Here is a 16,814-nt window from a genome sequence, read left to right on the forward strand (position 1 = left end):
ACTCTGCGTCGCACATATAAATCACGACGTTCGCCTTCGGAGACGTATGCAGCGAGGAACTTCACAAATACCATGGCGCCCCACCAGGTCCATCTTCCCAACGGCCAGACACTGAATGTGACTCCGGTTTTTGGTGGGCTGTACTTCAAGTCGAATGACTTGAGTCACCACCACAACGTCTTTCCTCCCGGCTGGACCATTATCCTAAACTGCGAGGATGACAAGGACGACGGCGAAGGGCAGCGCAATCCAGCTGGGACCACCGACTCAGACGCGCTGCCGCAGAAGAAGCAGGGAACATATCGTTACAAGCAGCCCAGCTTGAAAAATGATCACCTGTACATCTCCTCGATTTCGAATCCCGCCTCGACCGAGTTCAAACCACCGACGAGCCCAACACGACAAATTGCCATGATGTTATGGGCGACTTTGTATTGGTACTTCCACCAGAAAGAGCCTGAGCCGCAATTGACCACTTCTGCGTCAGAGAAGACCCCCAATGCTGGCAAGCCCAAGGGCGAATGGAGAATCTATATCAATAAAGAGGGCATCTTCAAGAGCAGACATCTCCTTCCCAAACTCGAGAGAATGGGCCTCATTGCTTCTGAAGACTCCTCTGTCGGCCTTGATCCAGCAGACGGGCTAAGCAATCCCACCGAGGGCTGGACCAACATGTTCGTGTCGCGGAGAAGCTTCTGGCAAATGGACCCGAGGATATATCTCTTTACTCTCACCCCAATGCAGACCAACTCTCCATACCCGTCTCTCAGCCCTGCTGGAAGTAGGCCGTCTAGCCCAAACAGAGGCACCAGGACTCACGACGCAGAAGGTGGCACTCATTTACGCGACATGGCAGCATCGCAGTCGACATTAATCAATCGCGCAGGCACGCCACCGGGACCGTTTCACTCTTCGTCGCACTTGCCAACATACTACCCACCTGCCCCCCTGCAATACGGCTTCACGAACAACTGCAGGCACCCTATCCGCCCCAAACCACCTCGACAAGGCGAGACATTCTATATTCGATATATTCCCAGCCTGGGTCAGTACCTTACCTTCCGTGTTGCCTCACTAAGCAAACGCCCAATCACCTACTCTGGACCCTTCTCCCAAGCAGGACCCGAAGGTTCACTTACGTCAGGGCGAGACATTCTGCGGCACCACAGCGCCCACTCGGACCCTGCCATCCCTACAATCAATACTACGGGAGCGAACCCAACCGAGCCTCGTGAGACGACGAGCATGACCGATGTTGAGCTCCTACACAAGTGGATGAACGACCCGCGTGTGGCGCACAGTTGGGGCGAAGAGGGTCCCATGTCGCATCAGGAAGAATTCCTCAAAGCTGGACTTACATCGAAACACTCCATACCCGTGATTGGATGCTTCGACGGGAAACCTTTTGGATATTTTGAGATATACTGGGTGAAAGAAGACAGACTTGCCAGCTACCTCGGCGGCGCCGCTGACGATTTCGATCGGGGCTTGCATGTCCTAGTCGGCGAACAAGAGTTCCGCGGCCAGCATCGCTTCAAGGTCTGGATCACCGCACTGGTTCATCACTGCTGGTTGGCCGACTCAAGGACCAACACCGTCATGTTGGAGCCAAGAGTCGAAAATGAGAAGTAAGTCGCCCTTTCCGACATTTCTGCAGTTTACACTAACACCTTCAACAGAATACGAAAATACCTCGAAGATGTAGGATTCTACAAAGAGCGGGAAATCTCTTTCCCGCACAAACAGAGCAATCTGATGAAGATCCGACGAGAAGCTTGGCAGGCACCAGCGATATAAAACTTCTGTTATCTTATGACAATGGATAAGAAACGGCCGGATAACGATGACGCCCAAAATGGCATGCAGCAGCTGAGATCTGCACAAACTTTAGAGCATATTCCCCTTTCAACCTTTGAGGTTGGCGGAACGTTGAGAAACGTTGAGCCGGACAAAATTGCACTTGACGACCAACGAACCCCAAGCTTGAGACTGTTCTCTTTCATCAATTGTCTATCTTGAGTCTTCTCTCGACACCTGATAGTGTCGGCCAACATCAGAAACTCGCCCTGTATAACGCCACCCTGGAAGCAGAATCGCCGCGCCAATACCGATGCTTCGTCATATCACGCAAGGCCAACCATTCCGACCCTGTAGTAGCTGACTGGCTCTACTTGCCTGCCTGCTTGCCATTGCTGTTTCTTGCAGTTCCAATCGAAACCTCCATCAATCGCTATACGAAGAAACCCCAGAAGCCTGCCTCCCATCTCCCCAAGCAAATCGTTCTATCATACCTAACCAACAGTCTTTCATCGCCACCACCACCAACCTCCATTTCTACAGCAACCGATGCAACTTCCAACAACAAGAACAAATCCTCAAGCCCATCCCTAAAAATCCAACCTCGGATTCTCAAAAGACCTCTTCTTCCCCTTCCCCTTCCCCATCGTCCCATTTCCAGCCAAAGAATCTTCAAGTCCCTAACTCGTCCTCCTAGGCCGAATCTCCACCAAATCATCCTCCGAACTATCATCATCATCGTCGTCGTCGTCGTCGTCATCATCATCATCATGCAATCCCCTAGGCGGATCTCCAAAAGGCGAGGCCCCACTATTCGCCGCCGAATCCAAAACCAACTTCCTCTCAATCGATTCCGGCAAATCCCCAATTTCCAAGTCCACATCTTCTGAGTCGGAATCATCATCCAAAGGTTTTCTCACCTGCGCTTCAGTCGTACTAGGTCTTCGTTCCCGCTTCGAAGAACGACGTTTAGCTGAAGAAGATGCGAGCTGTCGACTCGAACTCGAAGGCGAAGGACCCGAAGATCCAGGATCATCGTAATCCCCTCCATCTCTCGTCAAAGTGTGATCTCTCCCGGCATCATCTTCATCGATACTCGAATCGTCATCGTCGGAATCGTTGTCGGAATCGGAATCACTACTACTAAAAAGTCCAGAGAATTTACTCCCGCTCGCACGAGAGACATGACCTGCTCCGGAAACAGTTCGAAGGCCTGTGATTTGTAGTCCGTCGAGGCCTTTCGTGCTGTCACTTTGTTCCGGGGAGTTTGAAAGTTCGAGGGGTTCTTCCGGGAGGGTAGAAGCGATTTCGACAGCGGAGGCGTCTGCTGCATCGGGGTCGTTGTCGAGAGTTTTGTCTTGGTTCTTTTGCGCTAAGCGGGCGGCGAGGGTGCGTCGGGCTCGTGAAGGTGGGATGTTGAGAGGTTGGACTGTGCCTGTGGATGTCTTGTTGGAATCTGGTGATGGCGTGTCCTAAACGAAAGATGGAATTGTCAGTTGATGATGCTTGCGAAGATGAATCGCATCTCACATCTGATCACGCCAGTGTAGTGGAGGGTAGTGTAGTATAGTGCAGTGTAGTGCAGGGACGTGTGCATGTGCAGGTGCATGTGCCAGGGTAGGTGTGTGCAAGGTGCTGGAGGATCAAAAGGAATAGGGCAACGAGAAAGCACGGATTCATGCATGCCCAATTCAGGCAAAAGAAGAAGCAAGACCACCAATGACCAACCACCCTGCCTCGCAGTAGTATAACGGTCATGGATACGGCATCAAAAGCGAAGCTAGTGTGGCTGTCGCGTGACGTCCGGCTCCAAAAGACCGTCGAAATTGTTTTACGAAGGATCGGACCGCAGGTGTCATTTGAACCCAAAAACAGCCACCATCTCAAAGCATCAATCTGCATCCGCTTCGGATTCCGGCTCTTTTGGACAACTGTACATGTGTAGTCTTGGCTTGCTTCGGTCTTGCTGCCGATGTGTATTTTGTAGACTGGTTTTTTGTGTGTGGGGAACAGGTTGCGAAGTTCTGAGTGTTTGTGTGTGGAAAAGTCGTACAGCCTGTTGGTTGTGGTACAGCAGCCAGCCATTCATCGTATCTCTTAAATGTCCTTCCATTCGCTATGCTCGTCCATCTGTACATTCGATAGGAGGATTGAAAATATGCAATAGGGTATGTGCGGGAGAAGTGATCGCGTGCGGAGGGGGTCATCGGTAGTCCATGTCAACATCAAACGAAAGTTCACCGACCTGTTCATCCTCCGCGAATGCCCTCTGTCTTTCTCTCTCCCGGATAATGGCTTCGTCTTCCATCTCTTCGTCTTCATCGCCGTCGCCAAATCCAGAGAGCATGGTTCCGGAGTTGATCTCGAAGCTCTGTCCGACCGAGCCTTCCTGTAACGCCAAACTGTCCTGTGGAGTCATGCTACTGTTGCCGCCGAGTCCTGCATTGGCGAGTGTGTTCTGAGTGTTCGATGAAAAGCCGCCGGAGAGCCCGCCTCCACCCATGCCCATCGACCGAATGCCTATCGCGTTCTCCGGCCGCACTCCACCAAGGACTGCATTGTCCTTGTCTCGCGTTTCCGCAAGCGTGCCTTCCACGTACACGACCCATGGCTCTCTGCTGACACGCTCTGTGATAGCCGGGTCCAGTTCCTCAGTCCCAATCTTATTGCCGAACTTGCAAACTTCCTCGGCTATCAATGTCAGGTGGCCCATGTATCCCAGTCGCATGCCCTTATGCTTCTGCGATTCGTCCGAGGCGGCCTGCCCGTCTAATATGCGGTCTGTGATGTCTTTACCGGATGCAAGTCCAATCTCCTCTGCGGTCTTGCCGTCTGGTCCTCGAGCTGGAGAGAAAAGGTCGAATGCCAGAGTTCGGTTGTAACCGCGGTCCAGCGTGCCGTTGAAGACTTGTTGTACAACATCATATACCACGTTATGCAAAAAGTTGTTCCACGGGAAACGGAAAAAGAAGTCCTAGAATAGTGGAATAAGTTTGCTGCAAAGAACACTCGTCAGTCGGGAGGATGGAGAGGGCACTCACAAGTATGGTTGGCACGACCTGGTGCTCCACGAATTTAATTTTGAGCAAATCGCCCACAACGGGGCTGCCATCGAGCTCGGTATCATAGGGCGCGCGTTCACCATTCGACAATGTGCTCGGCGCTCTCGCATGCAAGGTCGCCGTGCTTTGCTCGATGTCTTGTGAGCTTTCACTGCTCGATGATGTGGGCTCACTCTGACTTGGGGCTGGTGTCTTATTAACAAAAAGTGGCGCAGGCTTCTCGGCTGCGCGAGCCAGCTCTCGCTCGAGTTCTGAAGGGCCGTCATCTGAAGGCATGCTCAGCGATTGCTCTGATAGGAACTGCTGATACAGTTGGCGCGCATTTTGCTTACCCTTGTCCTCCTCTGGCTCCTCGCCAAATTCGGACATCACGGTATCTTCATCCACATCCAGGTCGTTGAGTCGATCCGTCGCTTCTGCAGTCGTTGGTGAGTCCACAGAGTGCGTAGGCGGAGGGTCAAAGTGGGGAGGTGGTTGCTTGGGAGGCGATGCGGCGTTCTTCTTCGGCGATAGCGGCTGTGGAATGGCGCTGGGGCTCATGGGCGACTGAGGCGACTGGTTTTGAGGATCAGAGGGATCGCGCTTCACCACCTTCTCTAACTTTGGTAGATCATTATGAGTCGTGTCATCGATCTTTTCGCTCAGGTCGTCGAATGTGACCTCGTCAGGGAAGTCTTCTGAGGGGGCATTGACCTTTTCAAATCCGTCCTCGTCCGAGGCATTCTGCACTTCCAGTTTTCGAATCTCTTCTGGTTTCTCATCGAGGTCGTCGTCGCTGGGCCGTTCCGCATGATGGAATCCGTGAGAATCGACGCTGCTGCCGAACTCGTCATGAGACATGTCTGGCGTAGGACTCTGGCGTACTCGTGGAGTGGCAAGCTTTCCTTCTGCCTTGAGCTTGTTGCGCTCCGCATCGCGTTTTGAAACTTCGTCTTCGGCGCCGCGTTCGTTCAAGAGGCCCATATTGCTACAATGAAGCAATTCAGCCATGAGTTCGCACGTCTTGAACCGATCGAAGCCCAGGGGTTGAATTTTCCGTCCGAACGCAGCCTTGAGCTGTGGTTTCTGGGCATTGGGCGATCGAATCAAGTGCATGAAGTCTGGTACATGGGTCGCGAACTTGCGAAGAAGAGTGCCGAGATAGATGGGGTCTGATGTCTTCGGTTCAGGTCCCACTTGATTATCCAAATCGTAGTCTGAGTTGTTCTTTCGAATGACTTCAATCACAATGCCAACGCCCACTGTCAACGGATTGCCACCCTTCAGCATACCGTCAATTAGCGTCTGAATGCATGGCTCAGACACCAATTGCCGTGTGAGCTCGTTCGGGCCGATGACGGACTGGTCCTGTGTTGTGGCATTCGCGGATATCGTGATGATCGCTTTGAGAAAATCGCCCGCAGAGGTTTGAGTCGCACCGTTGTGCTGATCTGAGAGGTATCCGAGTAACAGCGGGATGAGGTTCTGCTGCTGTAGCCAGTCTACAATACCCTGCCCGCCTTCATGCTTCTCCAGCGAGATTATTTTGAGCAGCAAATCCATGACCATGGGGCAGTCAACATGCTGCAGCATTGAAGGAACGATATCCTCGAGATTCTTAAAGAAGTCGAGCATTTCTTCCGTCTTCTTATCCAGCAGCGCTTCGTTGACCTTGGTGAAGTAGCCGGCCTGTAGGGGGTCCAAGGGCGCAGGACGCTTCACATACTGCCAGAATTCGCGCAGATGATCACGCTGCTCCAGCAAGGCTTCACTGATAGACCAGACCTCGGAAGAGAGCACCTCGCACGCGACATAGGCATACTTTTTCCGCTGTGCCTCCTTCTTCTCCTGCTCAGTCTCGCCATCGGCGCCCGATTTGTTCACGGACTTCGATCGCGCTCGGTTCTTTCCTTTGAAGAAGGATATGCCTGACGTCTTCTCCTCCTCACCTGGAGACTTGGGCGTGCCGGGTGTGGCCTCTTTCTGCTCGCCCGTGGCTTCGGCGTCTTCCTCCGACTTGGGCTCCGCGATCACATAGGCAAGCAGCTTCTTGAGGCGCTCTTCGTCCCGCAAAAACTCAATCAGCTTGCTGTTCTGCTGCTTCAGCTCTTGAATCAAGTCGCTCTCGTCCAGAAGTTCCTCGAGGGTGACGTCCTGCTTGTCGAGGATGGTGTCAATGGTGCTTATGTTGGCATATCCGCCAAAGCGCCAAAACATGGCTGCGCGCTATGAGACGCCGTGCTGGCGGTCGAGCACGGCGCGGGGACGGTGCGATGTGTGTGCGCAGCAGGGTCGGTGCAGCGGGGGACGGTGGTGGATATCATGCGTCTGCCGGCGCGAGTGGGAGTGCACGGCGGAGGGGGTAGGTAGGTAGGATCAGGCCGTGGACTGCTGCAGCCGGCGCCGTCGCTACTGCCGCTGCTGCTGTGTCACGGCTGGTGGGTGGGTAGTGATGGCTTCTGCTGTTGCGGAGACCGGGGCCGGCCAATGCTCTCGGCGATGGAGCGTGCGAGCGGGCGGTCGGTGCGTGCAAAGTGGCAGATTGGTGGTGGAGGTCGGATGGGATCTGTGCAGACAGCACCTGTGGGAGTGCGGTAGCGTAGCGCCAACTATGATGTCGAGGCCGACTTTGATCGCGTGGGCCGTCCGTTTCACCTCGACCCCAACAACAACACCTGACAACTACATGTACTCTGCTATTCTATTCCGCCTGACGCGCTCTTCTCCACGAGGACATATGCGCACCAGCACACGCGCGATGCGCCGGGTCAGCGCGACGTGTTCTCACGCTGTCCTCGGCCCTCGAGCCTGTCGTTCCCCGCGCAGCGGCAGCATCTGCAGCCCTTCTCGTCTGCTTCCGACATTTCTCGTCGTTGGTACGACACATGGTTTTCACATGAAGCGGCACACATGGATTCTCGCCATCGCCTACTCGTGCCTTTTATTTGCTGGCTCACTCGTCTGAGACGAAGCCTGAATACCTTTCCATATGCCAACCCCAACTAATTCTTCGGCACAGGCTGCCGTGTCTCACATATATTGCAGATACCAAAATCTACCGCTTGTTGCTGAACGCTGGACCAAAATCATCATCTTAGCAATACATATTTCATCAGCTCCAAGTCGTTACTGCCGTTCGTATGCCCGTCATGTCCTCTACGATACACGCCCATCATGACCCTCTTTCTCTCTCCGCAGCCCACTCAGCCTCGTCACGCAAGGTCGCCATCTGCGCTTCCTCATAACCCGGCGGCGGTTCGTTCGGTGGATTCGTATCGCTTCCATGACCCATTTGCACTCCAATGTCTCGCTGTTGCTGCAGCACAGGACTTTGCGCGATCCCCATCGCCGTGGGCGCCATAAGTGGAGCATCGCTTTGTTCTGAATATGCTGGGAGGTCTTCAAGCGGGACTGTTGAGACATCGACTCCTCCGTTTATTGCCGATCTGGACGTGCCCGCGCCTCCACTCTCTCGCTGCGTTTCCGCTGCCTGCTGTAACCGCTCCCGCATTCGCTCGTAATGTGTGTGGAAATCGAACGCCCCATTGTCGTTGAACTTGAGATTCAGCTCCAACACCCCTGTGCTCGGTATAGGTATGCCTCCACCAGGAACGGGTTGTACTAATGCCTGCCAGCCATTTGCACCAAACCAAGGCATCGTGACGTGGGAGTCATGGAGGCTGAGGATCGGGCTTGCGAAGCTCTTGAAGTCGGCCGTCGGCTTGTCGGGCAAGTATATCACTCTCGAGTTTGTGAGGAATATTTGTCCATTCGAATGTGTGAGTGAGTATGGCTTTTGCTGCTTTCCAGGATAGTGCTTCGGCGTTTCGATCGACAGCTGGACACGTTTCGGTGTTGTGTGGACGAGCTGTTCGCCGGGCAGAGGTGTGAATGGTTTATTGGGATCAGTCGAGGTCATGACCCAGCTGCGAACATATTTGTTAACCGCCCGTCTCTTCGAAGGTCGATGCTCTGTAGGCATAGCTCTTGCTGTGGCCTGCAGCCTGAAGTGCACGCCCGACGTGACCAGGAGAGGCGTAGAAACTTACTTGATGGACATGGTGGGCGATCGGTGCAGCTATAAGTTAGCTACCTCCAACGTATGGGTCGTATCTGGCCTGCACTTCTTCTACTGGGTCGACTGTAGGGAGAGTTGCACCATGGACTTGGGCCGGGCTTGTTGGAGTAACTTAAGGTTGCACACCTGCGAGATCCCGCGCCTTGAATGCACGTCACCGTCGCGACCAATCAGATCAACCTGGAGTTTGTGATATGGCGCTCGAAAGCTGTGAGTGTGCAGCGTGGAGATGCGAGTTGTGAAAACGACGAGGAGCCGTGTCGACATCATCCCACCACTAGCTCACTGACATGTGCTTTGTGTAACGAATGAGGAAGCGACGTTGCCGCCAAAAAGTCCGTGCGCGTGCCCCATTCAATCCCGCCATCCATTCTTCCATCTTCTTCCACAAAACCATTCTTCTTCGTCTTGCCCTTCTCGTCAAGCATCATTGCCCCACTTACGAATGTACCAACGCTGCTGTACAACATGCACAACGACCTCGAGCGTTTAATGAGAAGCGTGGCGTGTGTGTGAACTTTTCGAAATGCGACAGGAAGCACTGAAACAGGCCTCATCAAGTCTGGGCACTCGCCACTGATATCGATCATCTTGCGCTGAGGAAATTGCCTAGCCGCGCATACTTCAAACATGCCTGGCCTGCGGTTCAGCTGCAAAGCTACCCACGACAAGCCTGGTGATGCGAAGATGTCCTGCCATCCTAAACTTCCACGAGTAAAGCCGTCCTCAGGGATACAAAGGTGATACGAGTCATCGACTCGTTCGAAATAACGTTTCTCGCTCGTGTCTCCTGTCTTGTGCGAGCTCTGGTTGTTGCTGTGCGTGGTCTGCCAGCAAGGCTCGCCATCTCTGCGAGGTCTTGGTAGCAGCGGATCATACTGACACTCACACAGAAGCTAGCGATACCGGAGATACAGACATGTATCTTCGTCTTCTGCGCCACGTCTCGCCAGCTCTCACCAATCTTTGCGAGCCCAGTCGGAGGTAGGTACGCAGCGGCGGGCAAGAAGAGGGCGAGCAAACTCCAAAAGCGTCTTGGAGATGCAATCTGCGCCGACGGCCCGATCTTGCAGGCACAGCAATCCCCAGGAGAATCTCAGCAGTTTCGTCGACAATGCTCCGAGCGAATGCAACTCATCGGATTTTGCCAGATCTTAGACCATGGGCTCTGTCAAGTGGCTCGTTTCCAGCACTGGAACGTGGGGGACTGCACTTTGGCCAGCCGTACCTGTCCTGAATGGAAAGCAAGATCGAGATTACAGTGCCATGTGCGTGCAAAAGCGGACCCTCACAATGCTTGATTCCAGCTACCTGGGCAATGTGCCTCGACGGCGAATGCGATTTCCGATGGAGGCATTTGCTTGTGATGCCAATGATTCATGATGCCCGTAGAAGGAGCGAAGGCACGTCGCATGTCGTGTACTTGGTGGTTGTATCTCTCACCGAGCTACACGGTGGTTTCCGATAAGTGATCGGCGCCACCTCTGCCGCTGGTGGAAACAGATTACGCCACACCGAATGCAGGGGTTGTGTGAGTGTGGGGACGGGAGACTTCGATAGTCTCCCCAAGGTCTCTCTCTATTGACGTCCGCAATATCGCAGTAACAGACGCGAAGCAATAGTTTGTTCGCATTTGCAGACATCTCGCCAGTCATACAAATTGCAGCTACAGCATGCAATTCCTGCGAATGACATGCAGCCAGGGTCTCGACGTTTGAGATAAGTTTGACCTGCCTCGAATCGGTGCGAATCACGTTTCATCGTCTGGTTGTTGGAAAATCGAGCAGAAGAGGCTCAGGGCGGCAGTCTGAAGAACATGCTTCCGCCTGCAACCCAAGGAGTGCATGTTCCACTTTATCTCCATTTTGGGCGCAGTCCGACGATCCATCGGCCCACGCTGCGCTTACAGTTCACGTCCGACTCGAGGCCGCCAATAGCGGGCGCTTAACTCAACCTCAAACGAGCAACATGCAGAAACGAGATTCGTCTTGTTTGCAGCACCTGCACGGATGAGGGATGGTATCGGCATTGGCATCCCAGTCCATCTGGCGTCTGGGGAGCAGTTGTGTAGCCGCGGGATGGTCACATATTTCCCCATTTTCACATGCGCGCCCACATGGAAGAAAAAAGGCCCAACCTAGACTTGATTCCCAAAGTCAAAGACACCATCAAACTGACCTGACCCACGGCATCACGCACGCAACAACCTCGGTCTTTTAATGAAACGTGAAGAGACGGCTAGCATAGGCACCACTCGATCCAACGCCTTTCTTCAACGGCTGGAATTGCGAGCGCAACAAACCTGCCTGCTGCTGACGCCGAGTCAACGAACGACCAAGGCATGAACCGCGCCCTTCAGACCTCTGTATAGACCGACGGATCGACATATACTTTCTCATTCGCATTGCGCCTACCTCGAAACAGCGTAGTTCATTGCAAACCTGCATGCACGCGAGAAATTCTTTAATACTCCGGTACTTACTACCTTGTTGCTGCTCGCTCCGACAGACTTTGAACTCTTCCGCTTCCCATTGATGACCGCAGATGGTTTTGATGGGGCATCATAATGCCGGGGAACATCATCAACCTCACACCGGCCGACATTGCCAAATGGCCAACTCCAGACTATGATGATCCCCCTCGTCGACACTGGATGCCTCCATATGCTGCCATTCTATGTGGTGTTGCAACGTTGATGGTCGCAACACGCTTATGGATTCGAGCCAGGAAGCATGCTGGCGGGCTTGGGCTTGACGATGTACGCTCAGCAATACCCCGAACTTGTTTCTCGTCAGACTAACGTGCGGCAGGTCCTTCTGGTTTGCGGATGGCTTGGCCTCGTGTGGTTCACAGCACTGGGCATCGTGAACTCCGAGGTGTACTTAACCTCACGACACATGTGGGACATTCCGATGGTAACCTACGAAAAAATCGCGCTCGTCACCTGGATTGCCGAACTCGCCTTCCTGATCTGCTCGTGCTTCACGAAAGTCTCGGTCCTAATGTTTTATCGTCGACTCGTGGACCACACTGTTTCCAAATACTGGATCTGGACTGTCATTTGCGCCATCTCGTTCACTATCTCATATTCCCTGGCCTTCATTCTGGTCCTTATCTTCAACTGTTCGCCGACGGAAGCCTATTGGAAGGCCTTCAATCCAAGCTGGACGGCACAGTATACTTGTGTCGACACTACTATTGTTAACTTACTGGCTGGGATAATGTCCATCATCAGTGATTTGTATTCTGTCATTCTGCCATGTCTCATGACAAGGCACTTACTTCTGCCCAAGGCGCAGAAGCTCGGACTTTTCTTCGTCTTCTCACTGGGCCTGCTCGCAGTCGTTGCCAGCTCAGTGCGAACCTACTGGTTGGTGCGTGTGATCAAACCACCTGTTCCCCGCAATAGGAATGCGCCGCTGACTGAAATAGTACAAAGTTGGGCACTCCAGCGATGTGTCGACCAGCATATTCTATGTCTTCGTTTGGGCTCAACTCGAGCTCAGTCTTGGAATCATGTGCACAGCACTACCGTCACTGCGCGTACTCTTCCGCGAATACGTTAGTAGCCCTCTTAAAAGAACTCGATTCGGAGGCACCTTCTCTTCGAGTCGAAGCCGCCGGATGTCTGACGAAGTCCGAATCATCCAAGGACAAGGCATCACAGGAATCTCCAGCGCGGATCTCGAAAACCAACAGGTTCATTACAGTGCCAAACATACCCCGACATCGTCAACATCGACCTGTGCAGATGAGGTTGTCGCAAAAGTGGACGGAAACGACACAACACGAGCCTCCTGGACAGAGGGCATTCCGTATCTCGTGACGACGCCGGAGCAGTACGAGTCATACAATTTGCGCAACATGGAGAAATACAGAAAATCTACGCATACGCGAGATGGATCAAGGAGCACGAAGGCACAATCTGGGTTATCGCGGAAGGAAATCAATGTCACGGAAAGAACATTATCGAGTGAAGAAATCGACACCACGGAGAGAAGCTGGTTCGACAGTAAAGACTAAGGGAAATTTTGCGAGAAGTTCGCACCACATTATGACTGATGAAGTTAATGGCTTCATGACACGGTAAAAACAAAAGATCAGAAGAAAAGGGAACTACCCCATCGGTGCCACGACCGAAGCCGCGTTTATTCCACAACTCCCGGGCTACTGCCCGAAATCAAAACAGAGACCAGACTTGAGGCTCCGTACTTCTCTGACCGGGGAAACTCGAGTGCTCTTTCGATCCTCGTATGTCGCCATGTGCATCGCAGCTAAGGCGTCTTATCTCGACAAGCGAGGCAGCCGTGGACCCAAGTCTGTGAGAGAAATCGCGAAGTGAGCGTATTGCCCTATCTCCATTCTGCTGTCCGCAACTAGCCGGGAATCCATACGCGATAGCTTTGAACTGGACTGCTCAATACAGTGACGCACGTTTTAACCAGTGTCGGAAGGCTCGATATTGAGTGCCGACAAGGAATGGCAATGCGAATTGGGAATGTGCCGAGCGACTTCACAGGGTGGAAATATTGAGAAAAGCCGTATGGAAAAATGAATTGCGAGATCGATAGCATCGCTGGAAATGACTTGTTGATGAAGGCAGTAGATGAGGTTTGACAGAAGCCCTGCGGGGAAGACCAATTCAATCATACCCCAGACCTCTTTACCTACTCATGAACACGCTTAGCCTCTTGATACTGGTGAAGAGGCATCCTGGACCCTGGCAGACGAGCTCGTGAGTCCGGACGTATGCCCGAAGCGATTGTCGTGGGCACACGCAGTCTGGATTTTCTGCACCACCCATCTGGCTTCGGAGAAGGCAGTTCTCGCAAAGGTTCCAGAGCCGTTATTCGCAACAGGTTCCCTCTGGCAGCCAGCGTCGCGAGAACGGTGCTGTGCTGGGGGAGTCAGCGCAAGCTGGTATACCGCACTGTTAGAGTCTGTCGACTTGATCATGTGGCGAACACTGAACGCCCTTAGTCTTCTCAACCTCCAAACCCTCCCGCGAATCCTCCATGCCCATGATCCGAACCTGCATGATGCCCGCCATGATCATGGCCAGAAACAGCCTGTTCGTACGACGGCACTTGTGCAGAGCCTTCTGCAGCATCTTCCGCAAAGTCTGCTGCACTAGAACGACTTGCTTCTTGATACGAGGGCAGCCCATCCGGGTCGTCCTCCACATCAGCTGGCCTCGATACGTCGAGTTCCAGCGGCGGATGAATCATCAAGGGAACATCTCTGCTTGTCGACAACTGCTGTGTGCCCACAGTAAATTGGCTGGCGATTCGTAATTTGTAATTTCGGCTGATATTACGGAAGGTGAATGTTGTGGGTACCCAGCTGAGCACTCCGATGTCGATTCCTTTGGTCATGCCATCTTCACGAGAGAAGGGCCGTGCTGATGAAAAGGTGGCTTCTTTTGTCTTGACCACCTTGAGAGGTGCTGGTTGTATGCCGGTCGTGTGTGCAATGAGTGAGATTGTGCACTTGTCTAAGAAGACATCCGGGTCGGTTCTGGTAGTGCTCGTTTCATCGGGTTCGATGGATATAGCAAATGATAACGGCTGACCAATGTACGCATGTTGAGGTATTCCCAAAAAGTTCACGTCGAAGATAAATTTGGGCGGATCGACCGGCTTGAGAAATGCTTTTGTCTTGTTCCGCAGTCCGTGAGGCTGCTCATATGTGGGCCTTAGACCATCATTCTGTACAGTAAATCTTTGTGAGGCATCGCTTGTAAGAGTTTGGTCCCTCTGAGCAATTGCTGTTGGCACTCGTGGCTGATCGTAGAATACGGGAGCTCCGCCCGAGGCTGCGTCTGCTTCTACGATTTCGACATCGATGCCTGGCATCCGCACTCGAGCTTCAACTGTATAACTGCTTCAAATGAGTACCCATAACCCGCGTGGACTTTCAAGACTTTACTTACTGCACCTTGATCGCTGGCTTGGTGACGGTATGCAAATTCGTAGACCCAAAAGTACCCCATGAGTGCGAATTGTGCAGTACTTCGAGCGTTGGTGGCAGCGGCCCCGTTTCTACACTTGACACTCTTTCTCGGAAGTTCCAGATCCCATCGCCATCTTGCACCGCAGCTATCGCGGAATTATTCTCGGGAGCTGCGAGGTCGGGAAACTTGATGCTGAAGTGGAGCACCTCTTCTGCATCTGCAGGAGCTCGGAACGGCCCATCGTGAATAGTGACGACCTCTTTGCAGAGTCGAAAGATTTCTGCTCGACTCTCGGCTTCGTGATGTATACGAGCCTCTCCTTTGAGGATGATATCGACTTGCAGAGGTCCAAATAGCTCAGCGTTTAAGGGAGAGTTGATGCCTCGGAGAAGTGGTAAATGCTTGAGTAGTACATTGCCGCTGACGGGGAAGTCATTTCCATAGTGAATCCGCCTTGGACTTTCGAGCACAAGCTTGTGGTGTAGCCCGCCGAGCTTTGCGTGGTGAATATGAGGAATGCGACTGGACTGGGTCATGATTGCCGGTGCATGATCTCGTTGTTTGGGAAGCCAGAGGGTATATGTAACTCCGACCTTCTCTCAGCGTGCGCTATCAGAAGCAGCTTCGGCAAAGTAGCCCTGCAGAGTTGGCGTGGGGCGCGGCGGCCTAGCTTCGTGGAAGGATGCACTAATCCGACTGAACACCGCCAGTGTCACGAGGGTTATGGCGCAGCAGTAAAACGAAAGTTGCAATGTTCAGGGCATATTGTGAGGCCGCGACCTCGCAGGCCAAATGGCAATCCGCGTGACCGCAGCACAGATCTGCCAGACGAGCCATAGATCCAGAACATGGGAGGTACTGTCAATCGATTCGTAAGCTGTCTGTTGGATGTGGAAGAGAGCATTGTTTCGCCAGAAGAGGCTGAGGCTGCGCGGGAGAGCTGCACAGCCATGTGCCGATGTTGTCATTTCCGCTCATGCCTGAGGCAGCAACTTCACATGTAATCGAAACACTCTCCTCTCCTCTGCCACCGTCCTTTCTCCACTCCTCCACGACTTCACCAACAGAGCATGGTGTACTCTTCACCACGAATGCTTCGTACAAGAAGAACGGACAAATACTCTGGCCGTGGCCCTGACGCATTCCGTGCGGCTAAAGAGTATCTTGCACGCCGAGAGCAAGATGCAAGATCGACGGCCACCTTGAACGGCGGAACGCTCGTGACAGTACAAAGCAGTGCCTTTTGATCTCCGCTGGCTCAGTATAGGTGCCTCGAAGCGGCACACTCTAGGTCACATTCCGACGAAGATGGGAGAATGAGGTGTCCACGATACAGCCCGCCTGTTCTGCTCCTCGACCATGTGAAGGCATCAATCGTAGAGGAAAAGCACGAAAGTGCCGCAAGCCCACTGCTTGGTTTCGGCCCTCGAATTGGCACGATCATCTTTCTGTGACTAGGAAACTTCTCCAGGCTCGAATTCGGTCTCCGACATGCATGGGGGTTTCAAGTATATGGCTGGCTGCGCCGTCCTCGTCCTGGTTGATACATAGATCCTTCCCAGGGTTTCTGGCGGTGCTTGAGCGATTCTTTCTGACCCAGCCCTCGCTGGCAGGAGAGTACTGCACGCACAGACTTCTACACATTCACATGAAGATAAGCCTCTACTTGGGTGCGAGACCGCCATTGAGTTAACTTCCGTCCGGCCAACCTCCGCTTTGCCTTTCTCGACTCCGGTCCGGATCATCCACAATAAGTGTTCGCGCATGCGTACACTTCGTGCATTGATCAGTCGCTGCACTCTGGGACATTCCGTTCGCGATACTGTTGTAGGCTCCGTCTATCCCAACAATCTTGCGAGCTGCACTCTCGGTTCCCGATGTTTTTCCTCTTTTGCATATTTTCAGCGGCCTCGCCTCTGTATAGCGATATCTTTCGTGACCAAGG

The 16,814-nt window shown here is 53.1% G+C and overlaps 5 protein-coding genes across 6 annotated transcripts; 2 read left to right on the forward strand and 3 right to left on the reverse strand.

The window, feature by feature from the left end:
- Nucleotides 1-72: 72 nt before the first annotated feature.
- On the forward strand, nucleotides 73-1,797 carry CKM354_000826100 (uncharacterized protein; the record flags this gene model as incomplete). Its single annotated transcript, XM_044803629.1, has 2 exons — nucleotides 73-1,628; nucleotides 1,680-1,797. The coding sequence occupies 2 exons, from the start codon at nucleotides 73-75 to the stop codon at nucleotides 1,795-1,797; spliced, it is 1,674 nt and encodes a 557-aa protein (XP_044659564.1).
- A 680-nt stretch (nucleotides 1,798-2,477) lies between these two features.
- CKM354_000826200 (uncharacterized protein) lies at nucleotides 2,478-7,055 on the reverse strand (the record flags this gene model as incomplete). Of its 2 annotated transcripts, XM_044803630.1 has the most annotated exons (4): nucleotides 2,478-3,269; nucleotides 4,043-4,771; nucleotides 4,839-5,125; nucleotides 5,192-7,055. In XM_044803630.1, the coding sequence occupies 4 exons, from the start codon at nucleotides 7,053-7,055 to the stop codon at nucleotides 2,478-2,480; spliced, it is 3,672 nt and encodes a 1,223-aa protein (XP_044659565.1). The 2 variants fall into 2 exon arrangements, with proteins under 2 accessions (XP_044659565.1, XP_044659566.1); XM_044803631.1 differs by lacking the exon at nucleotides 2,478-3,269 and having other exon boundaries at nucleotides 4,001-4,771.
- A 955-nt stretch (nucleotides 7,056-8,010) lies between these two features.
- CKM354_000826300 (uncharacterized protein) lies at nucleotides 8,011-8,820 on the reverse strand (the record flags this gene model as incomplete). The annotated part of the gene is made up of 1 exon (XM_044803632.1): nucleotides 8,011-8,820. One exon carries the CDS (start codon nucleotides 8,818-8,820, stop codon nucleotides 8,011-8,013), a length of 810 nt encoding a protein of 269 aa, XP_044659567.1.
- Nucleotides 8,821-11,482: 2,662 nt separating this feature from the next.
- On the forward strand, nucleotides 11,483-12,939 carry CKM354_000826400 (uncharacterized protein; the record flags this gene model as incomplete). The annotated part of the gene is made up of 3 exons (XM_044803633.1): nucleotides 11,483-11,674; nucleotides 11,727-12,290; nucleotides 12,349-12,939. 3 exons carry the CDS (start codon nucleotides 11,483-11,485, stop codon nucleotides 12,937-12,939), a joined length of 1,347 nt encoding a protein of 448 aa, XP_044659568.1.
- Nucleotides 12,940-13,901: 962 nt separating this feature from the next.
- On the reverse strand, nucleotides 13,902-15,405 carry CKM354_000826500 (uncharacterized protein; the record flags this gene model as incomplete). The annotated part of the gene is made up of 2 exons (XM_044803634.1): nucleotides 13,902-14,796; nucleotides 14,849-15,405. The coding sequence occupies 2 exons, from the start codon at nucleotides 15,403-15,405 to the stop codon at nucleotides 13,902-13,904; spliced, it is 1,452 nt and encodes a 483-aa protein (XP_044659569.1).
- Nucleotides 15,406-16,814: the final 1,409 nt, after the last annotated feature.

This window comes from Cercospora kikuchii (assembly GCF_019650295.1).
Source record: "Cercospora kikuchii DNA, contig_00005, whole genome shotgun sequence".
NCBI lineage: Eukaryota > Fungi > Ascomycota > Dothideomycetes > Mycosphaerellales > Mycosphaerellaceae > Cercospora > Cercospora kikuchii.